The sequence below is a fragment of the Centruroides vittatus genome, unplaced genomic scaffold (genome assembly GCF_030686945.1).
Source record: "Centruroides vittatus isolate TY-2023 unplaced genomic scaffold, ASM3068694v2 scaffold_386, whole genome shotgun sequence".
NCBI lineage: Eukaryota > Metazoa > Arthropoda > Arachnida > Scorpiones > Buthidae > Centruroides > Centruroides vittatus.
In genome coordinates, this window is record NW_027122706.1 from 2141256 (window position 1) to 2162509 (window position 21254).

General features: G+C 28.2%; 1 protein-coding gene across 1 annotated transcript in view; it reads right to left on the reverse strand.

Moving 5' to 3' along the window:
* The window catches only part of rg (rugose), a 209974-nt gene that overhangs the window by 187479 nt on the left and 1241 nt on the right, over nt 1-21254 (reverse strand). Inside the window, exon 2 of the mRNA XM_067286654.1 lies at nt 14010-14114. Within this exon, the coding sequence (XP_067142755.1) occupies nt 14010-14114 (105 nt within the window). The remainder of the gene's footprint in view (nt 1-14009; nt 14115-21254) is intronic.

Genomic DNA, 21254 nt, shown 5'->3' on the forward strand with positions numbered 1-21254 from the left:
AGACTCTAGTCTTTCCCTTTATAAAATGTCACACTAATTCCTTTATAAGATACCCCCTGGTATCCAAATATTTTTATTTAAAATTTCTCTATAAAAATTATCAAAATTTATGGTGAGAATCAAAAATGGATATAACAAATTACATTGGAAAAACTGAGTACATAAAGAAACACAATATATCTTAACAGTCAAAAAAATTTCACTTTTATTTGTTAATTATCATAAATTGATTTAAATTTAATCATTTTAAAGAAAAAAAATTAAATACAATAAAATGCAAAAAAAAACAATGATTTAATGAATGACACAATAAACTGGTCCATAAAATAGTTTTCCCTGCTCCAGCTACTACAGGAATAGTTAATTTCCTACTGACAGTTGACTAAACTCAAGTAAATAAAAAAATTTTAAAATATGAATTTGGAAAAAAATATCAGTCGTCTTGAACCAATGCATACAATAATGCCCCAAGAACTTAAGCCAGTAAATAATAAGCTGGAACAATCCTATTAATTACATTTTTGCAGTTTTCTTTTTTCTTTCAGTTTGTTGCAGTTATATTCCAATCTCAATTTTATTTTTTTCATTGTTTTTTCACTGACTGTTTGAAGAGCAAATTATGTTATAGAAGCAATAATAAATAGTCATAAATAACTTGCAACCAATAGATAATGAAAAACTTGTCAAATTAGTCAAAAAAAAAAAAACAATTGATATCCAAAGAAAAACATCTGAAATGTAAAAATATATTGTGCTAAGTAAAAATTATGGCACCTGAAATGAAAGTCAAATTTTTTCTTGTTTCTCTTTGGTTCTAAGCTTGGCACTTCAAAATGATACCATATGCTTTTTATTATTGTCTCTGTACTTCGTGTCCTTACTTTAGTAACATGGAGCTTTCAAGAACCAATTTCAGAAACATTTTTTGTTTTTCTCACATATCAAAAGCTGGCCAGACAACCCAGCAGTAACATTCCCGACTATGAATTTAGAATCAGATCCCAGTCAAGATTGCTGCAAAAAATTTTCCATTTAGAATACAAATGACAATTTATCTTAGCCGTGTAAACCACATGTCATTTCGTACTAATTAATTGACGCTCTAAAACTTTCTATCTGTTTTTGTTTTCGATTTGCACTGCCTATCTTCCAAATTTCGCCACTAGGGGCACTGCTGTCATTTGCATTAAGTCAGGCATAGTCGCTTTACTATACTGTTACCTCACTTGCATAGCTGTAGCTCTCTCCGTTTGCAAGAATTTTCTGGTTAAAGAGACTTTCCTATGCACCCTGTATACTGATCAGATAGTATGACTCTGAACTTTGAAACTCTCTCTTGTAATTCCAGCATTTTATTTTTCTAACAGAAACAATATTTTTATAGTATTCGCGAGACTGTCAGGCAGGCACTCGTTAAGTTTTGTGTGGGTTTTTCTTTTCAAAAGGTGAGAGTATGATAGCAAACGTAGAGAGTGGACAGAAGATGTCTAATGTTGCTGGGCAGTATGGCTTGAACAGGTCTACAGTAGACTGCAGTTTAATCTTATTTAAGAAAGATATAGTATAATCAAGAAGACTCAAGCAGCTAAAGGAATAACAAAAATCACATCTGAGAAATAAAGAACATTGAAGAGCTCATAATGGAACCTGAAACAGATCTGACGACGACGAATGAAGAACACCAAGAAACTCGGCAAGATACTTTTTTTTTTCTTCTGAAAAAGAGGATTAATGCCAATATCTGCTATTAAACATTTTTTTTGAAGAAGTAGGAGGATGTCAGAACAACAGTCTTAGAATGACAGCAAACCAGGTTGAGATTAATAGGCTTAGGGATCTCTACAATTACAATGCTACTAATTACTTCTGAAAAATCCTGAAGGAGATGGAAAAGTAATCGACATTAGACAGATTCTTTAACCTGCACAAACAGAAAAAAACACGACTAATAAAAATGCAAGACTGTGTATATATGTATTTTTATTATTACATATAAATAAACGTAGTAAGAAAGTATATTTTTTATTTTTTGGGGTCTCCAGAACAAATTAATTAAAATTCCAATCAACACCTATGGTAAGTCGATAATTGGTTAACAAACAATTTGGATAATGAAAAAAGTCTTGGAATGGATTATGTTCATTAACCGATCACCCACTGTTAATGTAAATATGATATTCAAAAATAACAATTTAAAACTGAAATAAAGTTTTAAATAAATAATGCTGTTTATTGCAAAATGAAAAATCAAACATTAGAAGTTAACAAATTAAGAAAGTATTTCTATTGGTATTTTAAACTGATGATAATGTATTAAAACCAATAATACAGTGGAACCTCGCTTAACGAGTATAATTCGTTCCAGAGTCTTACTCATAATGCAAAACACTTGTTAAGCAAAACAATTTTTTCCATATAAATTAATGTAAAATACAATAATGCATTCTAAGCTGAAAAAAATTCTCAAATATTTTATATATAATGTTTATTCAAAGAAAATTATACAATAAACATTGTTAAGGAGCATGTATTGTCATTTTTTCTTCTAGTGTGGAATAAACTAACCTGAAATGTGAATTTGATTTACAGAAAACAAACAAAAAAAAAAAAATCAGATAATTTGTCTGATAAACACACCAAACAATATGCCAAATTCTTGGGCTACATAAAGGCTATAATTACATATTAGAAATTAATTAATTTGACTAGAGGTAGGCAGTTATGTTTCCATCTCGTATTAAATTTAATAATTATAAAATAATTAATTTTTAATTTAGACATTTTTGGAATTTAATTTGGAATCAATCATTAAATTTAATACGAGATGGAAGCATAACTGCCTACCTCTAGTCAAATTAATTAATTTCTAATATGTAATTATAGCCTTTACATAGCCCAAGAATTTGGCATATCGTTTGGCGTGTTTATTATATAACGGGCTATGGTCGTTGGTGGTTATACATAATATGTGTGAATACAAGTTTGGAAAAATGTGTGATAACAAGCGACACTAAAATGCTAGCTGAATGAGTGCTAAACACGGACTGATGGAGCATGCGTACAATCTGAGATTTCCCCTCTACTGGCCACTCGTTAAGTGTCATTTTTTCACAATTTATTTTGCTCATTATGCAAAATACCCGTTGTGAGAGGTGCTTGTTAAGCAAGGTTCCACTGTATTACAATACATTATATTTCATTAATATATCAGAAAAAACAAACAATATATTTAATTTAAAAAATAATTCATTGAAATTCATGTATTCAAGAAATAATAATTTATCATCATCAAAAAAGAAAACAGGAGAGAAAGAAGGGAAATAATTTGGAGTAATATAAATTTCGATCTAAATATTTTAAAATTAATTTTATAGATCTTTAGAAGTTATTTTTATTATGACAGCATTCTAAATTTAAATTTAATATTTATATACAGAATACAGTTCAATATGATATACAATTCAATTAAAAATAAATGCTTATTTTATATTGAAATATTTTCTCCCCATATCCCCATACTACTTAATGATTATTGTACGAGTAACTTCCTTGCCACCACAGAGAGCTAGCTTGGCAATAACAGATATTGAAAGTATGATTAATTTAAATGGTTTCAATTCCTTATTTTCTTCAAAAACTAATGCTTGAGGTAATGGTATATTACTAGTTCACTCATTATTTGTGTTAAAAATTTTTAAATATAAAATTTCTGCCATAGTTGTTGAACTACCTAAATTTTTGTTGATCATTATTGTTGTTTATGCCCCTCATTCTTTAGTTGAATCCATTTTTTCATATTTTATTTAGTTTTTGTCTTGTATAATAGCTTTTATAATTTTAAAATTTATTGTGTGGCAATGGTTACAAGGATAACAAGCAGATCAGGTTATGCTTGTTATCCTTGTAACCATTTTTTAGAATTACTTGAACTATATATATTATTTTTCAATTTTAAACAACACTTTCTTTCTATCAGGAACAATTCTTTCCTCATTCTTGTTTTTCTCTAAAGAGCTTTTGATCTCAGCTTACTCTGTAGATGATTTTGCATTCAATCACTCAGCTTTATTTATTGAATTATTGTCTACATTTTTGCTCCAAGGAATAGCAAACAAATTCTTTAATGTAGTCTAAAGCCAACAGGAAACTTATTTGTTTTCTCTTAATTGAACATATTATAACATGAAAACAGACCCAAGCCAGAAAATTCACTATCTATATGGCATTTTTCATCATATAATTTCTTTTTCTACCATGCAAAAAAAAAAAAATATATAATACATTTCACAAATCTCTTAAGAAATTTAATGTGAAAAGAATTGCAACTGTGGAAATTACCAAGCAATCCTTAATATTTATACTTACATCATGTTATTTGCTAAAATTTTATTCTGAATGCAAAATATCTTGGAGTAATATAAATTTAATAAGTCCGCCCCTCTCTCCCATTTTGTGGCTGCCTTACAGCCCAAGTTTTCCATACTTTTAACTATTACTCCGTGCCCTTGTCTGAGGAGGCTTTTATGTAACAACCGAGACGAGTTTTCAATCCTAGAAAAGTCTGGCATATATTCCATTCTGTTGGAAAACCCAGTGTCGGAGGCACACATCCACTATATTGGGGCAACCGCCAGGATGCTGTCCAGTCACATAGCAGAACACCAATGTTCTGTCGCAGGGGGTAGCTGTGACACTGAACTGGCCAAGTTGGTTGTACAGCACCAACACACCCCACTTTAGGACCGTGTGGTGATGCTCAAGTGCTGTGACAAAAGGAATTTGGTGTACATTTGAGAGGCCCTCTTCACCACACTGATGTCTCCTTGCAACTCTCCCACCCTTGAGTTGCCCAAGATTTGGATCAGTCTGTACAAACAGGTAAAACACCTGCATTAACTCTGTTTCTATACCCCAGCCTTCTCTGTGCAGTAAGGCACATACACAAAGATGTTATTACACATATTTACATCAATACTTTAAGCTTTATTGTTTTAAACAGCTAACACTGTTCTTGTTCTCTGCTCAGTAAGGCGCATGCACAATGATGTTAACACACATATTTTTAAACTTGTTACGTTCTATGTAGCTAATGCTGTTTTTGTTCTAATTTTTAAAAAGTTTGTTCGAAAATTTATTTAATTCTGTTTCTGCCTGAAGACGACACTTATAAATACGTCAAAAGCACTTGCAAGAAAATAAAACATTTCTTTTAATGGTTCTTTAACACCTCTTTATGTGAATTTTTCTCTTGAATCAGTACAATTGTTGGCGTGACATCCACTCTAAGTTTTTAATTTACCTAACAAAATATCTTGTAATAATTATTTCATTTCTATCATAAATCAGCTTACACAGGATACCAAGACCTGGGAATTTATCCCAAAATTCTCCAATAAGTGTCAGCATATGGTCCCTGGTGAGAGGTTTTTTTAATGTCCACATTGATGATTTTAAAAATAGATTTTAACATTTTACCTTGTGTAAAAAAATAAAATTAACATGTTATTAACAAATCCTTTATAGGCATTTCTTTTACATCTTCTGTTTGTCAAGCTAGTTTAAGACTATTATACTCTTATAATAGTCCTGATTTAATTCCAGCTATATTTTGTATGAATACTTTACCTATTATTTCTTTTTTGTCTCCCACATTTACTGCAATAATTCAGGAAGATTATATTCTGGAACAGCAGCACTCTTCTTTTATTGTTGTAATTCCTATAGGAAACTCTTCTTCATATAGACTTATATCTCTGTCTGCAGCTAAAAATTTCTGAACTTTGTATATCTAAGATTATATTACCCAATTGAAACTAGATTAAATTGTATTCAATACTGGCATCCAGTTTCATTTTACTGTCACTAATTTAGTTCCTACTCAACTTGAAATAACTAATAATTTTGAGGAGAATAAAATTCTACTTATTTTGTGTACATTGATATCATTCAGGCATTTGATTCAGTTATTCTTTTTTCTGTTAGACGACCTACACAACTACATTGATGTTCATCCTACTATTTTAACTTAATTAAACAATTACCTTTAATCATGTGCCTGTAAAATTAAATTAGGAGACTTCTCATTTTTGTAACTTCTTACCAGTTTGTGGAATTTCTCAGGAGTTCTATTTTAAACAGCCTTTCTTTTTATTACTTATTTGGATTTCATTATCCCCATGTTAACCTAAAAGAATAGCCTATGCTGACAATCTGAAAATTATCAATCTGATTCATTCATTTTACAAGTTAATCTTAATATTTTAACCACTGCTCTTGGGTCTTTTAATTTTATAATTAATTTAAGCAAAACAGTGTCTATGTGTTATTTATTTTTAAGAAATTCAAACTTTTTACATCTACAAGCAGCAAATTAACTATGTTTTTCTGTTTTCTGTAATAACCTAGGTGTAATTTTTGATGAAAACTAACCTACAAATATCATATTGATAAACTAATAAAAAATTTAACTATCAGAAAAAGAGTCTTGTGGCATCATTGTCACCAAACTTGATCATTAAGAATTTTTTAAGATCTTTCTTCTTCACTAATTTTCAAACCCTGATTGATTATTGTCTGCCATATAATCAACAGTTCAAGAAGTGATGAAATTGCTATTGATAAGTTTCTTATGTATTTTGTAATATTTACTTTTGGTTTAACAAATTAAGTCACTTTCCATACACTAAACCAGTGTTTTCCAATCTGTGGGGCATAAGACTATTGCAAAGGGCAGGCAGCTTTTATCAAATTATCATTTTTTAATACAGACAAACAAAAATAAGTCAAATCAATGTTGAAAAAATGAATCAGCAAAACGGTCATGCCTAATTCACAATCCTCGTCCAAACGACTTAGGTACAAATGCTAAAAATCCATCCACACTCTTACTGAAACATCTCAACAAGATCAAGTCCCAGTGAACAATATACTTTATTTAAAATAAGGTATAAAGGTTTTGTAGGGCATTAAATAAATTATAAAGATAGTATTTATGAAATTAGATTGTTATGAAAATTGAGGGAAGGTGCAATATTTTTTTCTGAAAAAGAGGAGGTGGAGGTTCAGAAAGTTTGGAAACCACTACACTAAACTGAAGTAAGATGGCATTAATAAGATTTGGATTCCTTAAAAATAATTGATGTGTACAGAGTATTTATCAATGATTATTTTATAACTATTTCAATCGGTTATTCTCTGCACTAGATACTTTAACTGCATCCCTACTAGACTAATTCAAAATTTATCTCATTTTTCCGCATCTAATTTTAATCTTTTTCTACCTAAACATTCATTCTTTTATCATGTTGTCAATGCAGTTTTAAACATGGAATCCTTTTACTTTTCAATTTTACATATTTTAAATCTAAGTACAAAAATTTCTGTATATTATCTCATTATAATTATTTAAATGCATTTTTTAAATTAAATGTATTTGTAACCAGAGGGTCGGCACCTCTTTAGCGCCTTGTCAGGACTGACACCACAGTGTCTTCTAGGATAGACACAGAAACCGCAAATTCAAGATTCATGCGAGTGGTCACATGTGCAGATGGTCGGATTCGGGATGGAGGAGGATTGGGAGACGCTCGGAAGTGAATCACTCGGATTTGGTGTTAACAACTAAATTAACCAATTTAATTTAACAAAAAGGAATACATCCTATCCTATTGAATACTGGTCAAGGGAGAGAGTTTACAAGAAACCGCAAGTTCATATATATCTACCTTGGATGCACTAGATTGTGCAGACTTCCGGATCAACGATTTGAGTTCATTCGGTCGGTAGTTCAGTAGGGACAGAATCCAGGAGCGGTTGAGATTTTCCTTTCCTTGGAGTTCGGTTGAAGAAATGATGGAGAACTAGAGGATCTAATAATCGAGGAGTTCGACGGTGTTTTCTAAAGAAATAGAAGGAATGAAGTTCCGGGCAGCCTGGATACCAATAAACCTTTTTGGAGCACTTTTGTTGAAGTGTTTGCAAACTCTTGATGACCCTTTGTCCTTGAATCACTTCTTTTTATACTCCAAGTCACATTGTCTTTTTTCACCAATAGTGAATCTTTTGTTTTAGTTCCCAGTGACACATTCTGAGTTCCCTGGGAAAGGAAACACGACTCTGGGGGGAGAAAAATGCACTCATCCTCTGATAATAAAAATGGAAGAAGTTTTTTTCTGAGATTTAAATAAAATACATTTAAATTTCAAGACGAAAAATGAATTTTCTTTCGAACATTTCATCAAATCTGATTTCTCACATATTTTTTTAAAATATAATTTTAAATCATTATTTTTATACTTTTTCTTGTTTTATTGTTACTTTCATATTTTTAAGGAGTGTAGTTTTTGATTTTTCCTTTTTTCTTTTTGGAGGCTAATCTCATCTATATACCACTACTTACAGAATATATATGAAGGCTGATTGGTCTTGTAGTTTTTAAGATAAAAAATATCTCAAACTACAAAGATACATCTGAAACATTTGATGCTCTTTTTAATACTCATTAAATTACAAGCAATTTAATGCTAGTTCCATAATTATATATGTAATACTTCCAGCATGATGATGTAATAGCCATCTGGCATACTTCCTGCAGCAAGTTTAAGTTATACAATGTCACTGCATTTAGAGCAAAGCATCCATCTTAGCATCTGTAAGAAACATCCTAATCTGCTAGAATTCAAATCCATTATCCTGAATGATAACACTATAAAACATATAATGCATACTGTTATGACATGCATTAAGAAATGAGGCTGAAAGAATACCAAGTATACACACTCACTTCGTTTAACCTTAATATCCGGTATTTCTTGATCGTCCAAACAAACGTTTTCGTCCTCTCCGAGGACTGCCTCAGGTTATTCGAACAAAAGAATAAATTAGAGCAGGATTCCAATTTTTTTGAATTAATTTCTCGAGGAACTTTCAAAATATTGTCTCGTTATACCCATTTGTCTCGTTATACCCAAAATTTGTCTCGTTATACCCATCGATAAAGTTGGAACCATGTTTCTGCGCTCTGAGAGATCTTCTGTTGGCCAAATGCAGAACATCAACACATCGTAAGCAAGCCCTCGAGCTAGCCCATCTCATGTGTTATAATTCCATATTCCAGTTCAACAACAGAGCCTATATACAGAAACGTGGGGTACCCATGGGCAGCCCGCTGTCAGGCGATCTGTGTGAATTAGTTCTACGTAAACTAGAAGAAACCATCATTCCGCAATATAGCGCTAACATAGTTTTATATAAAAGATATGTGGACGATGTATTCATAGTATGGAAAAAGAACACGAACATCATCGATTTTGTAAATCACATGAACAACAATCCGTACGGGTTAACCCTAAAAATTGACCAAACCTCTAGCAACAATGTCCACTTCTTGGATATAGATGTCAAACTAAATGGAAGAGAAATTGAAACTGGTATATACTATAAACCGGGCTACATCCCATGGTTTATTCCAGCAAAATCAGCCGACCCATACACGTATAAAATTGCAGCCTTCCGGGCTTTGGTTAGAAGGGCATATACACACCCTTCCAAGATGAGAGATACTAAGAGGGAGCTACGGAGGATAGAGCGCATCGCGATAGCACATGGATACGAGAAAAGTCTAATACGAAAGCTAGCAGGAACCTATGCCAGACCAAGAAATACGCAAAATACACACGGTAATCGGTTGCAGGAACAGACCAGCCGATACGCAGTAGTCGAGTACAACCAGCGATTAAAGACCTTATACAAAGAAATCGCAACCAAAACGGGTACCAAGGTGGCATACAAAAGGTCACAAGATGTTTACAAATTGTTGCGCAACGCCAAAGACAAACTGAACCCTCTTAGAGCACCGGGGGTATACAGTATCCCAGTAAGAGATGACAGAGTTGGGCAAGAACTGGTATACATCGGCTCCACGAAAAGATCAATCCAACAAAGGGTCAAAGAACATAGGTATGATATAAGCCATCAACGGTGTACCACCGCCTTGTCAACCTACGCCACAGATCCAGAAATACACGCTGACCTGAATAACGCCAGATTGATAAACTCAGCATTGCAAACGGATGACATCAGGGCCCTAGAGGCCCTAGAAATATACAGGGCCGGACGCACTGGAAAATGCATAAACACCAAAGACGGCAACACTCTGTCGCACGCGTGGCGTTACGTGTGTGACGAATACGAAAAAGGCAACGCGTCATAGCGCACACGTATAGTCAAATTATATTCGAATATTTTGAAAGTTCCTCGAGAAATTAATTAAAAAAAAATTGGAATCCTGCTCTAATTTATTCTTTTGTTCGAATAACCTGAGGCAGTCCTCGGAGAGGACGAAAACGTTTGTTTGGACGATCAAGAAATACCGGATATTAAGATTAAACGAAGTGAGTGTGTATTAAGTTAACCGGTATTTAAGTCAAGTAGATGTGGTAATACCAAGTATATTCTCCAGCCCATTCAATTTTAATATCTCTTCCAAAATCAAGGAAGAACTATGGAGTCAAAGATTCAAAATAAGAGAGACATTGTAAATGCTTGACAGCAGTTCATATGTGTCAACCAGGAGAATTCTATGAAGGAAATCAAGAATGTACCCAGATGTACAATACATGGATAATTCAGATTATTTTAAAGGATAAGTAAATAGCTTAAGGTGATTTATTATCCTTAATCCAACTATTATGTGTAATTTAATAACAACATTGACATTTTTCCATTGTTGTCCCTGCAGGCCACATGTTAACAAAAGGATTCTTTGTCACAGTCATCTTTATAACATGTCACTAAGCTATGAAACCTATAATGTCAACTTGTTCATAATATAATGAGGATTAAAATAGATATTTTGTCATTCATGTCTTATATTTGATACAGCAGTGCAGTGCTCTTATATTTTTCAGCTTGTTTCACTTACAAGAGCACTACACTGTTGTGTCAATGATCAGATCACATGTTTTTATTTATACAGTAAATAAACCCTTCCATTTATCTGTACAGTAGTGGCATAGTTGCCTATTTAGAGAATTTTATCATAAGTCTAGGGTATTTTTTACTACTGTCAGAATCAGATTTTCTATGTAGAAAGTAAGGTATATTTTAGGGATTTTCCAGTAGTAAATAGAGTAATGGAGGAAAATTTAGTAAATGAGGTTATATATATAATATGTAAAGAATACTGTATAAAAATTAAATTTGTATCTCTAAAGTACTGCTTGTAAAATATGTTGTTTATTTGCTACACTAGATTGTATGCAATAGTTTATATTTGATTTTAAAATAAAATGTAAGCTATTAGATATACCAGTGATCAGGAGGCTGACAGCTGAAAGATTTGTTAAATGATGTACCTAGCAGTATCATCAAGGGATGTAGATGCAGATTTTGATACTGGTAATGGTACCAACAAGTCTAAAGTAGAGGCTCATAGCAATGAGAATAATACAGATGAGATCATTGAGGAGAGCAAAGATGATGACAGTGACCAGAGTGCTTTAATTTTCCAATTTATACTAACTACTTTCATTATTTCATCACTCCATCATACTCAAGATCTTCATCTTTGGTGCTTGAACTCTCTGGGGTACCATTCTAGGAATTTGTAGTTCATCTGTTGTCTTATCTTCTGGCAATGTGTCCAGTCCATTGCCATTTTGAAAGTTTGATCCTCTCTATGACATCACATACCTTTATTTGATCTCTGATCCAGGTGATATGCTTTTTGTCTCTTCTTGTAATACCCAGCATGCAGCTTTCCATACTTCTTTGTGGTGTCTGTAGCCTCTGTATTGTTTTGTTTGTTAGAGTTCATGTTTCTGTTCTGTAAGTGAGTTTCTTGATAAAACACACTGGTTGAATACTTTATACTTTTCTTTTCAAGCACAGTGATAGGCTGCATTTTAGAATTATGCTGCTATTTTTGCTAAATATACTTCATCCAATCCAACACTTTTGTTTATTTCATTCATGATACTGTTATCCATAGTTATTTCATGATAGGTTTATATATATATACATACATAATTACTTAATCATTAAACCTACTAATATAAAATATATATATATATATTGCCAATACATTGCCCTCTATTACTAATACAGAAAAATTTAATGTCATAAAACTTATTAATATTAATAATAGATTATCAAACAAAATTTTTTTCTTGCTGACTCATTACTTTATGCATCATTAAAAGATTCCATCCATCTATTTGTAATAAGTTCTCTAAATTTTACTTTCTCACACTGACAATAAAATATCCTAAGGAGACAATGACACTTTCTAAGAAAGCTTTCTTCTACAAAATTTTCATTTTCATTTCAAAGCATTTTTTATAAGTATGAAATGTGTAAAAAAAATTTATTGCATTAAATAATTATCTCAAACTACTAATTGGTGGCAACATACAAGGCTTATCAAACTGTATTGGAACATTAGAAAATCAAGATCACATCAATGAAAGACTAATTTGTGGGATGTATTTCAGTCTTCACTAGACCATCTTTAGCCACTATTACACAAATACTGATACCTACAACAATTGCAAAAAACAATTTACATTTACAATTCAACTTTAACTTAATACATAAAAAATTACAAAAAGAAAAACATACTTGCAATATTTTAACTTAATTACTAAAGGTTGCATGGGCATATACTGTTAACCATCTGTACAGCCATCCAGTTACAAATTCATCCCTTTAATCTACTGACAGTTCACACAGACAATTCATCATGTGACTCCATATTAAGTGGGTCTGTAGTATTAGTTAACAGTGACTCCCCTTGGTGAAAATTGGTAACCAGGATTCCCTTATTTTTCTTCCTAAATTGTTAGTGAAGACCAAAATGCACCCCACAAATTAGTCTTTCATTGATGTAATCTTGATTTTCTAATGCCCCAATACAGTTTGCTAAGCCTTGTATATTACAATCAATTGGTAGTTTGTGATAATTATTTAATTCATTACAGACAAGAAGCTTACAATTATACTAAATTTATTGCATTTTTTTAAAATGAAGTTTCATATAAGAAAATTACCATCTGTTTTCTAAGAACTCTTTACTATCAGTGAAAAAAAATTTACAATAAAAACATGAAAATTTGTCAGGTTGCCATTCATTAAATGTTTTATTCTTATAACAATAAAGACATTTACCTTATATTATCTGATAATGTTACATATTTACTTACATTTTTTCAAATAATTCATTAACGGGTATAATAGATGAATTCAATTAAAACAATATTTTGAAATAAATGTAGACATTAAATTTAAAAGATATTGATATATTCATATTTCAAAACATGATAATTCTAAATAGTAATTAATATTTGATGATTATTTGTTTTAATTACTATAAAAGTTTATTTGAAATACCATATATGCAAGCCTATAGATTGGTAAAGGTTTACATTTTACACTCACATTACAAGTCAATCCCTGATTGATCTATATAGTTCTACAGAAATTCTTTTCAGGCATAAAAAGTCAACTTATATGCTGACATATATGATAATAATTATGGTTTATAAATATGATATATAATTGATACTACTATATATTCACAAAATTAAAACATCTTAAGATTATTTTATTTTATAGAAATCAATTTTATTCTAATAAACCCTAAAGAACTCACTAAAACTGATTTTTAAGTGATTTAAACAAATTTCAACAATTTGATTTTGTAGAACAAGAAAAACAGTTTTCAGAATATAAATCAGTTTAATTCTGCAATCCGAAGTTTTTGACAAATTTGTCAAAAACTTCTTAATCATCAATGTGAAATAAAATTATGTATTATCATATAAAATAGAAAATTTTCAAAATGTAGTTAATAATAAAACTGTTTAAAAAATATTAAAATGGCATTAAAGATTAAACAATTATTTAAAATTATTTTAAATACATTTTATTTAAATAGTTTTTTAAATGTTTATAGAAGTTTATATTAAAAGCAACAAAACATTTTGTATTTGCTACAATAGAATTAAACATACCTGCAAATTAGATGGACAATGATCAAGGAGATCTAACATGTACAGAACATTTTGTGGCTGCCTGATGACAAAATTAAGTTCCATATCAAATTCACCACCAACCAACTAAATTGCAAAGAAACAAGATGTAGAAATAAAATTAAATTGCCTTGTTTTTGATTAATTTAATAATAATTTTTTAATAATTACTTATATACTAAAATCTCACTTTACAAATAGTAATCATATTAATACATTTAATATAAAATAAATTTTGTTGTATTATAACATGCACTGTATTTTTATTTTTAAAAAATTATTGTATGCAATATTTTTTAACATAAAAAAAATTGTTGTTACATTAATGATTATTAGAAACAAATATAATCAGAAAAAAAATCAATACATTGATATTATTAATATATAATTACATCACATATAATAACTGTCATACTGACACAGTTGAACTAGTTTAACTAATTTGAACTAATTTAATAAAGTAAGCAATACACCTTTAACAATGACTAAAGTTGAAGAAAACATTTCTCCAACTTTACCCACTGTTTAAGATGTACTGTTAAAGATGAAACTTGACTTTTGAAAAATTTAAAGATGTACTGTTTACTTCATTGTAATAATTATCATTTCTTTAAATTTTTATTTATTAATAATAGATCAGGTGAAAAGGTTCACACATTACATATATGATGCTCAAATGATTTTAAAAAATCCTTTAAAAAATCCAGCAGAGAATTTTTAATCAACCTACGTTCGGTTAATGTTACCTATAGTTCCAAGATGGCAGCTCGTCTCTGATTTCAGCAAGGAAACAGTGGGGACGCACGTTCTAACCTAACCTAACTTATTCTAATAAATTACCATAATTATTACCAACAAAATTATTAGAATAGGTTAGGTTAGGTTAGGTTAGAATGTGCGTCCCCACTGTTTCCTTGCTGGAATCAGAGACGAGCTGCCATCTTGGAACCATAGGTAACATTAACCCAACATTTCAAATCAAAACTGGTCTAGGTGGGTGCCACTATGCATAATTTACAACAATTACTCAAGAAACATAAGTACACAATTGATAAATATATCAATAATATATCATAAATATGTCAATAATACAATGCTGACAGCTTACTCGCAACATCAAGACATACAGGTACAATGAGAACAGGAAACCATCATCAGACCCACATCTAATATACACACAATGGGATATCTAGAAAAATTTGAAATTTATAAAGCTCATAAAAAATCCAGTTGAATCAACCATAGAGATGTGGACAACTTTATGAAATTTAATTTTATTAAGGGATATTTATTCGTTTATTTTTACTTTTTATTTCTATTTTATTTCTGTAGTTATTTATTTTATTAATTTCAACTATGGTTGCTGTTATTTATTTGTTTATTTTAAATTCTTGTTCTCGTTTTTAAATTTTTATATATTAGTGTTCTATTTTTCTGTTCTATCATAACTAAAGAAAGTCAGTGAAGCTGATTGAAAAAGTTATTATTTTATTAAATTTTTTGCTGGATTTTTTTAAAGGTGTGAGTTTTTATGATCTATCCATCCAGTTAGTGCAAAATAGATGGATACAAATGATATAATCCATTTAAAATCTATGTGAATTTATGAATTTTACTCAAATTATATATAGTTCAACTAAACTAAGCTTTCAAAAACCAGATATAATTTAAAAGTAATACTAACAAAAATAATTTCTATATAAACAATTAATCAACTATAATCTAAGAGAGAAGTATTTTTTATAATTTTTTTTTTCCAGTTAATAAAAAATTAAGAAGTTTAAACAATAATTCCAAATCCTTTAGCATGTTATAACATGGCTAATTAAATATATACATATGTAATTTGGAGTGACTTGTATGATTATATCTAAATTAATTGGGTTAGAAGCAAAAATTGGACAGAGATCCAGGTAGCATAATTGGTAATAATCTGCATGGTAAGCAAAAACTGCAGATTTAATTCCCATTCTTGATCAATCTTTTCTTTCAGAATATTCTAAATTAATTAATTTAATTCAAATTATTAAACTGAATACAAAATGGCAACTTAATCATTGACCTTTAGTCCAAATTTACATAATATCTTTATATTTAATTAGCCAGATTATAGCCTGATAATAAATCTGGCATTATTATTTGATTACTAATAGATAATTCAGGCTTGGTTTATTGTATAATTTAAGAAGTTCTTTAAATTTTTAAAGTCAAACTTATGGCTTTAAAAACAGCATTCTTTCTTTAATAAATTTTTTTACATGTAGATGAATTTCAATAAAATGTTTATAAAAGAATCTAATAATATGAAATTATACTATCATAACAGGAAGTAATATTTGAAAGAAAACATATTGAGCATTATTAAGTAAATCTGCTAAAAAGAAAAAATCTTCTTGTTCAATAGAATAAAACTGCATTGAATCCATTCTTCCTTTATTAAATGACAGTTTCTAGTAAAAATTCATGAAATATAATTTTATAATGTCATGTTTTTTATATAAGCACTCTACAGGAGGTAAAGCTTATAAAGTATTTAACTTTTCAAATTTTACAATTATTATAACCTAACTTTTTAATATTACACAATGTGATATATATATATATATATATATATATATATATATTATTTTCTTAAAAATCAGAAATTTATCTGCTTAAATATTTTCAAAAGTCAAGCATTCATTTTTAAAACATGAATAGAAAAGTATATTATAAATTGGTAAAATGTAGATGTATTAAGTTAACATAATTCATATTTGATATGAGAAATTTCAAAAGCTTGAAAGCTTTTTGAAACTTCATATTGAAAATTTCTTTATATTAAAAAAATGCATTGATTATTTTTATTTGCATATACAGTAGACTCTTGTTAATTCAAACTCTTAAGTAATTTTAATTAAAAGGAGGCTATTTCCGAATACTACAGAAAAAAAAAGTCTAACAATACATTAACACCACATGGCAAGCAGAATAATGCTTAATTAATCAATGAAAAATACAAAACAAAGGTACAGTAGTGCATTGAATAGAATAAAGAAGCAAGTGCCACATTAACAACTGTAAACCATCTTAATCAAGCACCAACTGATTTCAAATGTTTTTAAATATTAATTTATTAATTAATTTTAATTATGATCTTTAAATTTCAAAAATGGGAGGATGATGTTAATTTACTAACACACACTCTTCATTTGAATAAACAGGAGACAGCACAATTGAGTTCTAATTACCAAGTGAATTTTACATTGATTTAAATAGAAATCAAATGAGGACTAGTGAAGTTCAAATTAAGATGGAATTCGAATTATATAAATTTGAATTAACAGGAATCTACTGTATTAGTATTTATTTATTTATCAGTTGTGTATTATAGTGTACATATAAAAAATTATCTAGATTTCTGAATATTTTTAATTTGAGCATATTTATGAAACAGATAAACAAATGTAATATATGTATGAATATGCATGTCAATTTTCTTACTTGACTTGTTTCTAACAATTTAAACATTTTGATGAACAATATCTTAATATGACTCAATGTCTTTGATATCCATAAAATAAAAATAATTAATTTATTTTAAAAAACTTTAAAGTTTCAATTTTTGAATAAAATAAGGAAAAAAAAAGTTTCTAAATTAAATACTGTGTTTCAACAATTTAATATTTAATTATTAGTTAAATATTAAATCTCTTTCCTCATGTTTTTTTCATTAGTTAACAGAATATTCATTAGAGAAACTTCTCTACATATTCAACTAATATATGCTAATTTAAGTACAAATCTTTATATATACAAGTTCTACACAAAATAAAATTATCCAAATTAAAATATACAATCTTTACTTATTACACAATATTTACAATTTCATCCACTGTATTTTTAATATGAAAAATGTCCTTAATATCATAACTTCTTTTGATTTAGAATTCTTATAATTTTTAATTTTCTGATTAATCTTAAATTTTTAATAATTTTTTTTAAAATTTAAAACAGAAAATATTAATAAGTTTATCAATATAATTTTGAGATAAAATCAAATTCACAAATTCAAAACATTACAATCAATTCTTGTATTAATCAGTGTGTGTGTTTTTATTTTCTCTATCAAATTCTTCATAACTCGAACAATTTTTTTCATTTTGAAAAAATAAAAAAATTTATAGCAATCATATAAAAATATAGTGTATGTGATTGTTGAATGTATTCAACAATCTATACAATATGTAAGAACAATAATCACAAGCTAGTTTTTAAAGTTAAATAAAATTTAAAATACTACCAATTTTTTTTATTCAAAGTAATATATAATTATAAATAAATTTGTAATTAGATTAAATATTAAAGTAACAGCTTATATATTAGTTTAAACATAATATCCGATATATTCATTTTGTTTCATTTTTGAATACTGCACTTAGTTAATATACAGCATAATGTTCTAGAGTAAAAAATTAAATTATAAATGAGAATTACTGAGTCAAATTTCTATTAAGCTCCTTGTAAAATATTTATTTTTAATTTATTCTTTAATTAGTAAATCTTGTTGATTTTGAAGTAGCAAAATATAAAATTATAAATAAAAATATAACATAATATAGAAGCAAATAATTCAAGAGATTAAGAATTGTTATTTGTAAACATCATTCTATGACTGAATTGCTTTTATGATTAGATAAAATAGTGATTGCAAGACTGCTCACAACTGAATGCTATCAAGTATTAATTTCCAATTGTTTTCCAACTTTTAAGGCTTGGAAAAAGTTCAAAATAACAATTATTCAGCTTTATTACCTCAGTTTTTGTCTTAAGAGATTTTATTTTATATCTTAGGATAGCATATTGCCTATTATTATTATTATTATTATAAATATTTTTCTTATAATAATTAAAGTAATAAATTTTAATATATAATTTTGGTATGAAATCTATAATATAAATTAATTTCTTTCAATTTTAGAAAATTTTTCAAAAATACAAACTGTGGTCACTTTGATCTAAGCATTGTATTAAGTAAAATCATCAGCTATTTTTGTGACATTATATTAAAATAACTTTTCATTATAATTAATTTAATTGTCATTTTATGGAATACATATCATCTTACATGTCACTGTTCATTAAAATGCAATACGATCCTTTAAAAATGAATCTCTATAAGTGCAAAGTCTTATTCATACTTACCTCTTCAAAAATAGATTATTGTGACCAAATACATAATTTTATCCTTACTTTGACATATGCAACTGCTTATATCATGCATTATGTTAGCTACTTTTATTTTATTTATACACAATTATAGTTAACTTACCCTTCCTTTTTTATTAAAATCTTTTGTCATTACTATTTTTTATTTATCATAATATCCATTGTTTAATTCATAATATAAAATGAAAATCAAGATTTTTATCTGATTTTCCTTATTTTACAAATTACTTGATAATAAATAATTTATTTTTATTATAAACATTTTTCTTCATCTTGCAGTAACCAAAAGAAAATAAATATAGTTTGTTGCTTATTAGATACAATTTTCATATCATGAAAATTTATGAATATCGTGATTCCATTTTAACTGTTTAAATTTCTAACATTAATGTGTGTATTGTTTTAGCCAATATGCTTTATTTTATTAAAAAAAAAAAACATTAAATTTTAATTTCTTCATATTTTCTTTTCACCTTATGCAATATAGCAATGTAGATCTATATGATGTAAGTTTAATATTAATCATTATCCTCTTACAATTTTTTCAATCTGAAAAATTCTCTCTCAATAAATCACATTATGACAAGTTGTTTTTTCTATCCATTTCAATAATTACTTATATGTTATCTTCATAACATTTGTACATTTTGAACTATTGCACTTAATTTGTTATTTCTCCTAGTAATATTCTATTTTTTTTATTGAATTTTCTGACTTTTCTACAGTCTGCTTAATCATTTCTAATTTATCGTCAGCATCATTCTAACATACATAAGCAATAATAGCAATAAATTCTAAAAATTTAACAATGGATTGTTTTTTGACTAATTTATTATTTGAAACATAAGATCCTCTTAGCTTACTTCTCTTATATCTTTGGAATTCAAATAAATAAATAAAATGTACATTTTTGCTTTATCTTATTTCACTCTGCTAGCTATTGAATTCAACACTGTATTTCATTTTTGTTAGCATTTATAATTTAATTGAATGCATTGAATCAATACTTGCTATATAAACATTCTATTAGATATAAGTGCTCATTTTGATTTTTTTTTGTACTTTTCTAAACTAATTCAGTCTTGATTTTAAGATCCCTCACTGCAGTTAAGCACACACATTGTAAATACTAGTTTTCTACTCATATATTATTTCAATAAATATTCATAATTATTTAAAATATATTTACTTCCACAATTTAATAAAGATAATATTAACATAAATCAATTGTTCAATTATTTCATTCATAAATAAAGCTGAAAAAAACCAATAATAATAATAATAATGACTACCTATATATTGATGTGTGTTATGAGCCACAAATTGATACATAATGTCAGCATACTAAATTTTCAATAATGTTAAAACAAATGTCAAATTGCTACTGCTAATGTTGGACTGAATATTTGGTATTATTTCGTATTTGGATATATTTCAACCAAAAAGTATTCAGTATTTGACAGAATAATAAACACTTGCATTCAATATTCATACCAATACTTTCTCAAAACCAAACTATTCAGCCAAATAATCATATTTTAGTTAAAAAAAAAAGAGAAAGAGAAAGGTGTCTGTGTGCGGTTAGAAAGAAAAAGAAAGGAAAAAATGAAACACAAAATCGAATGAAAAGAAAATTTAAAAACTCAAATACTTAAAAATATTATTATTGTATTTATTCCTTTCCAAAACAAAAACAACTTTAAGCAATTATTATTTATAATAATTATAATAAAGGAACAGTAAGTTAATACTTCTGCATTTGTAGGAAGTAAAAAATTTTGTTGGTTGTCATAAATGCTTCCAGCCTTATTTAAACATATGTACTGTATACATTCACTAAATACACCGGCACTTGATGGAGCAGCCAAAAACCAAACTTCAATAGCAAGATTTAACGTATTACTTTTCGTCACATAATTAATAATAATTTTTAAAAAACTAAGAAAATAAGATTTTATATAATGTTTATTATTAAATAGAATACACCACCCTCCACCTTTAAGCCTTTTGTTTCATGCA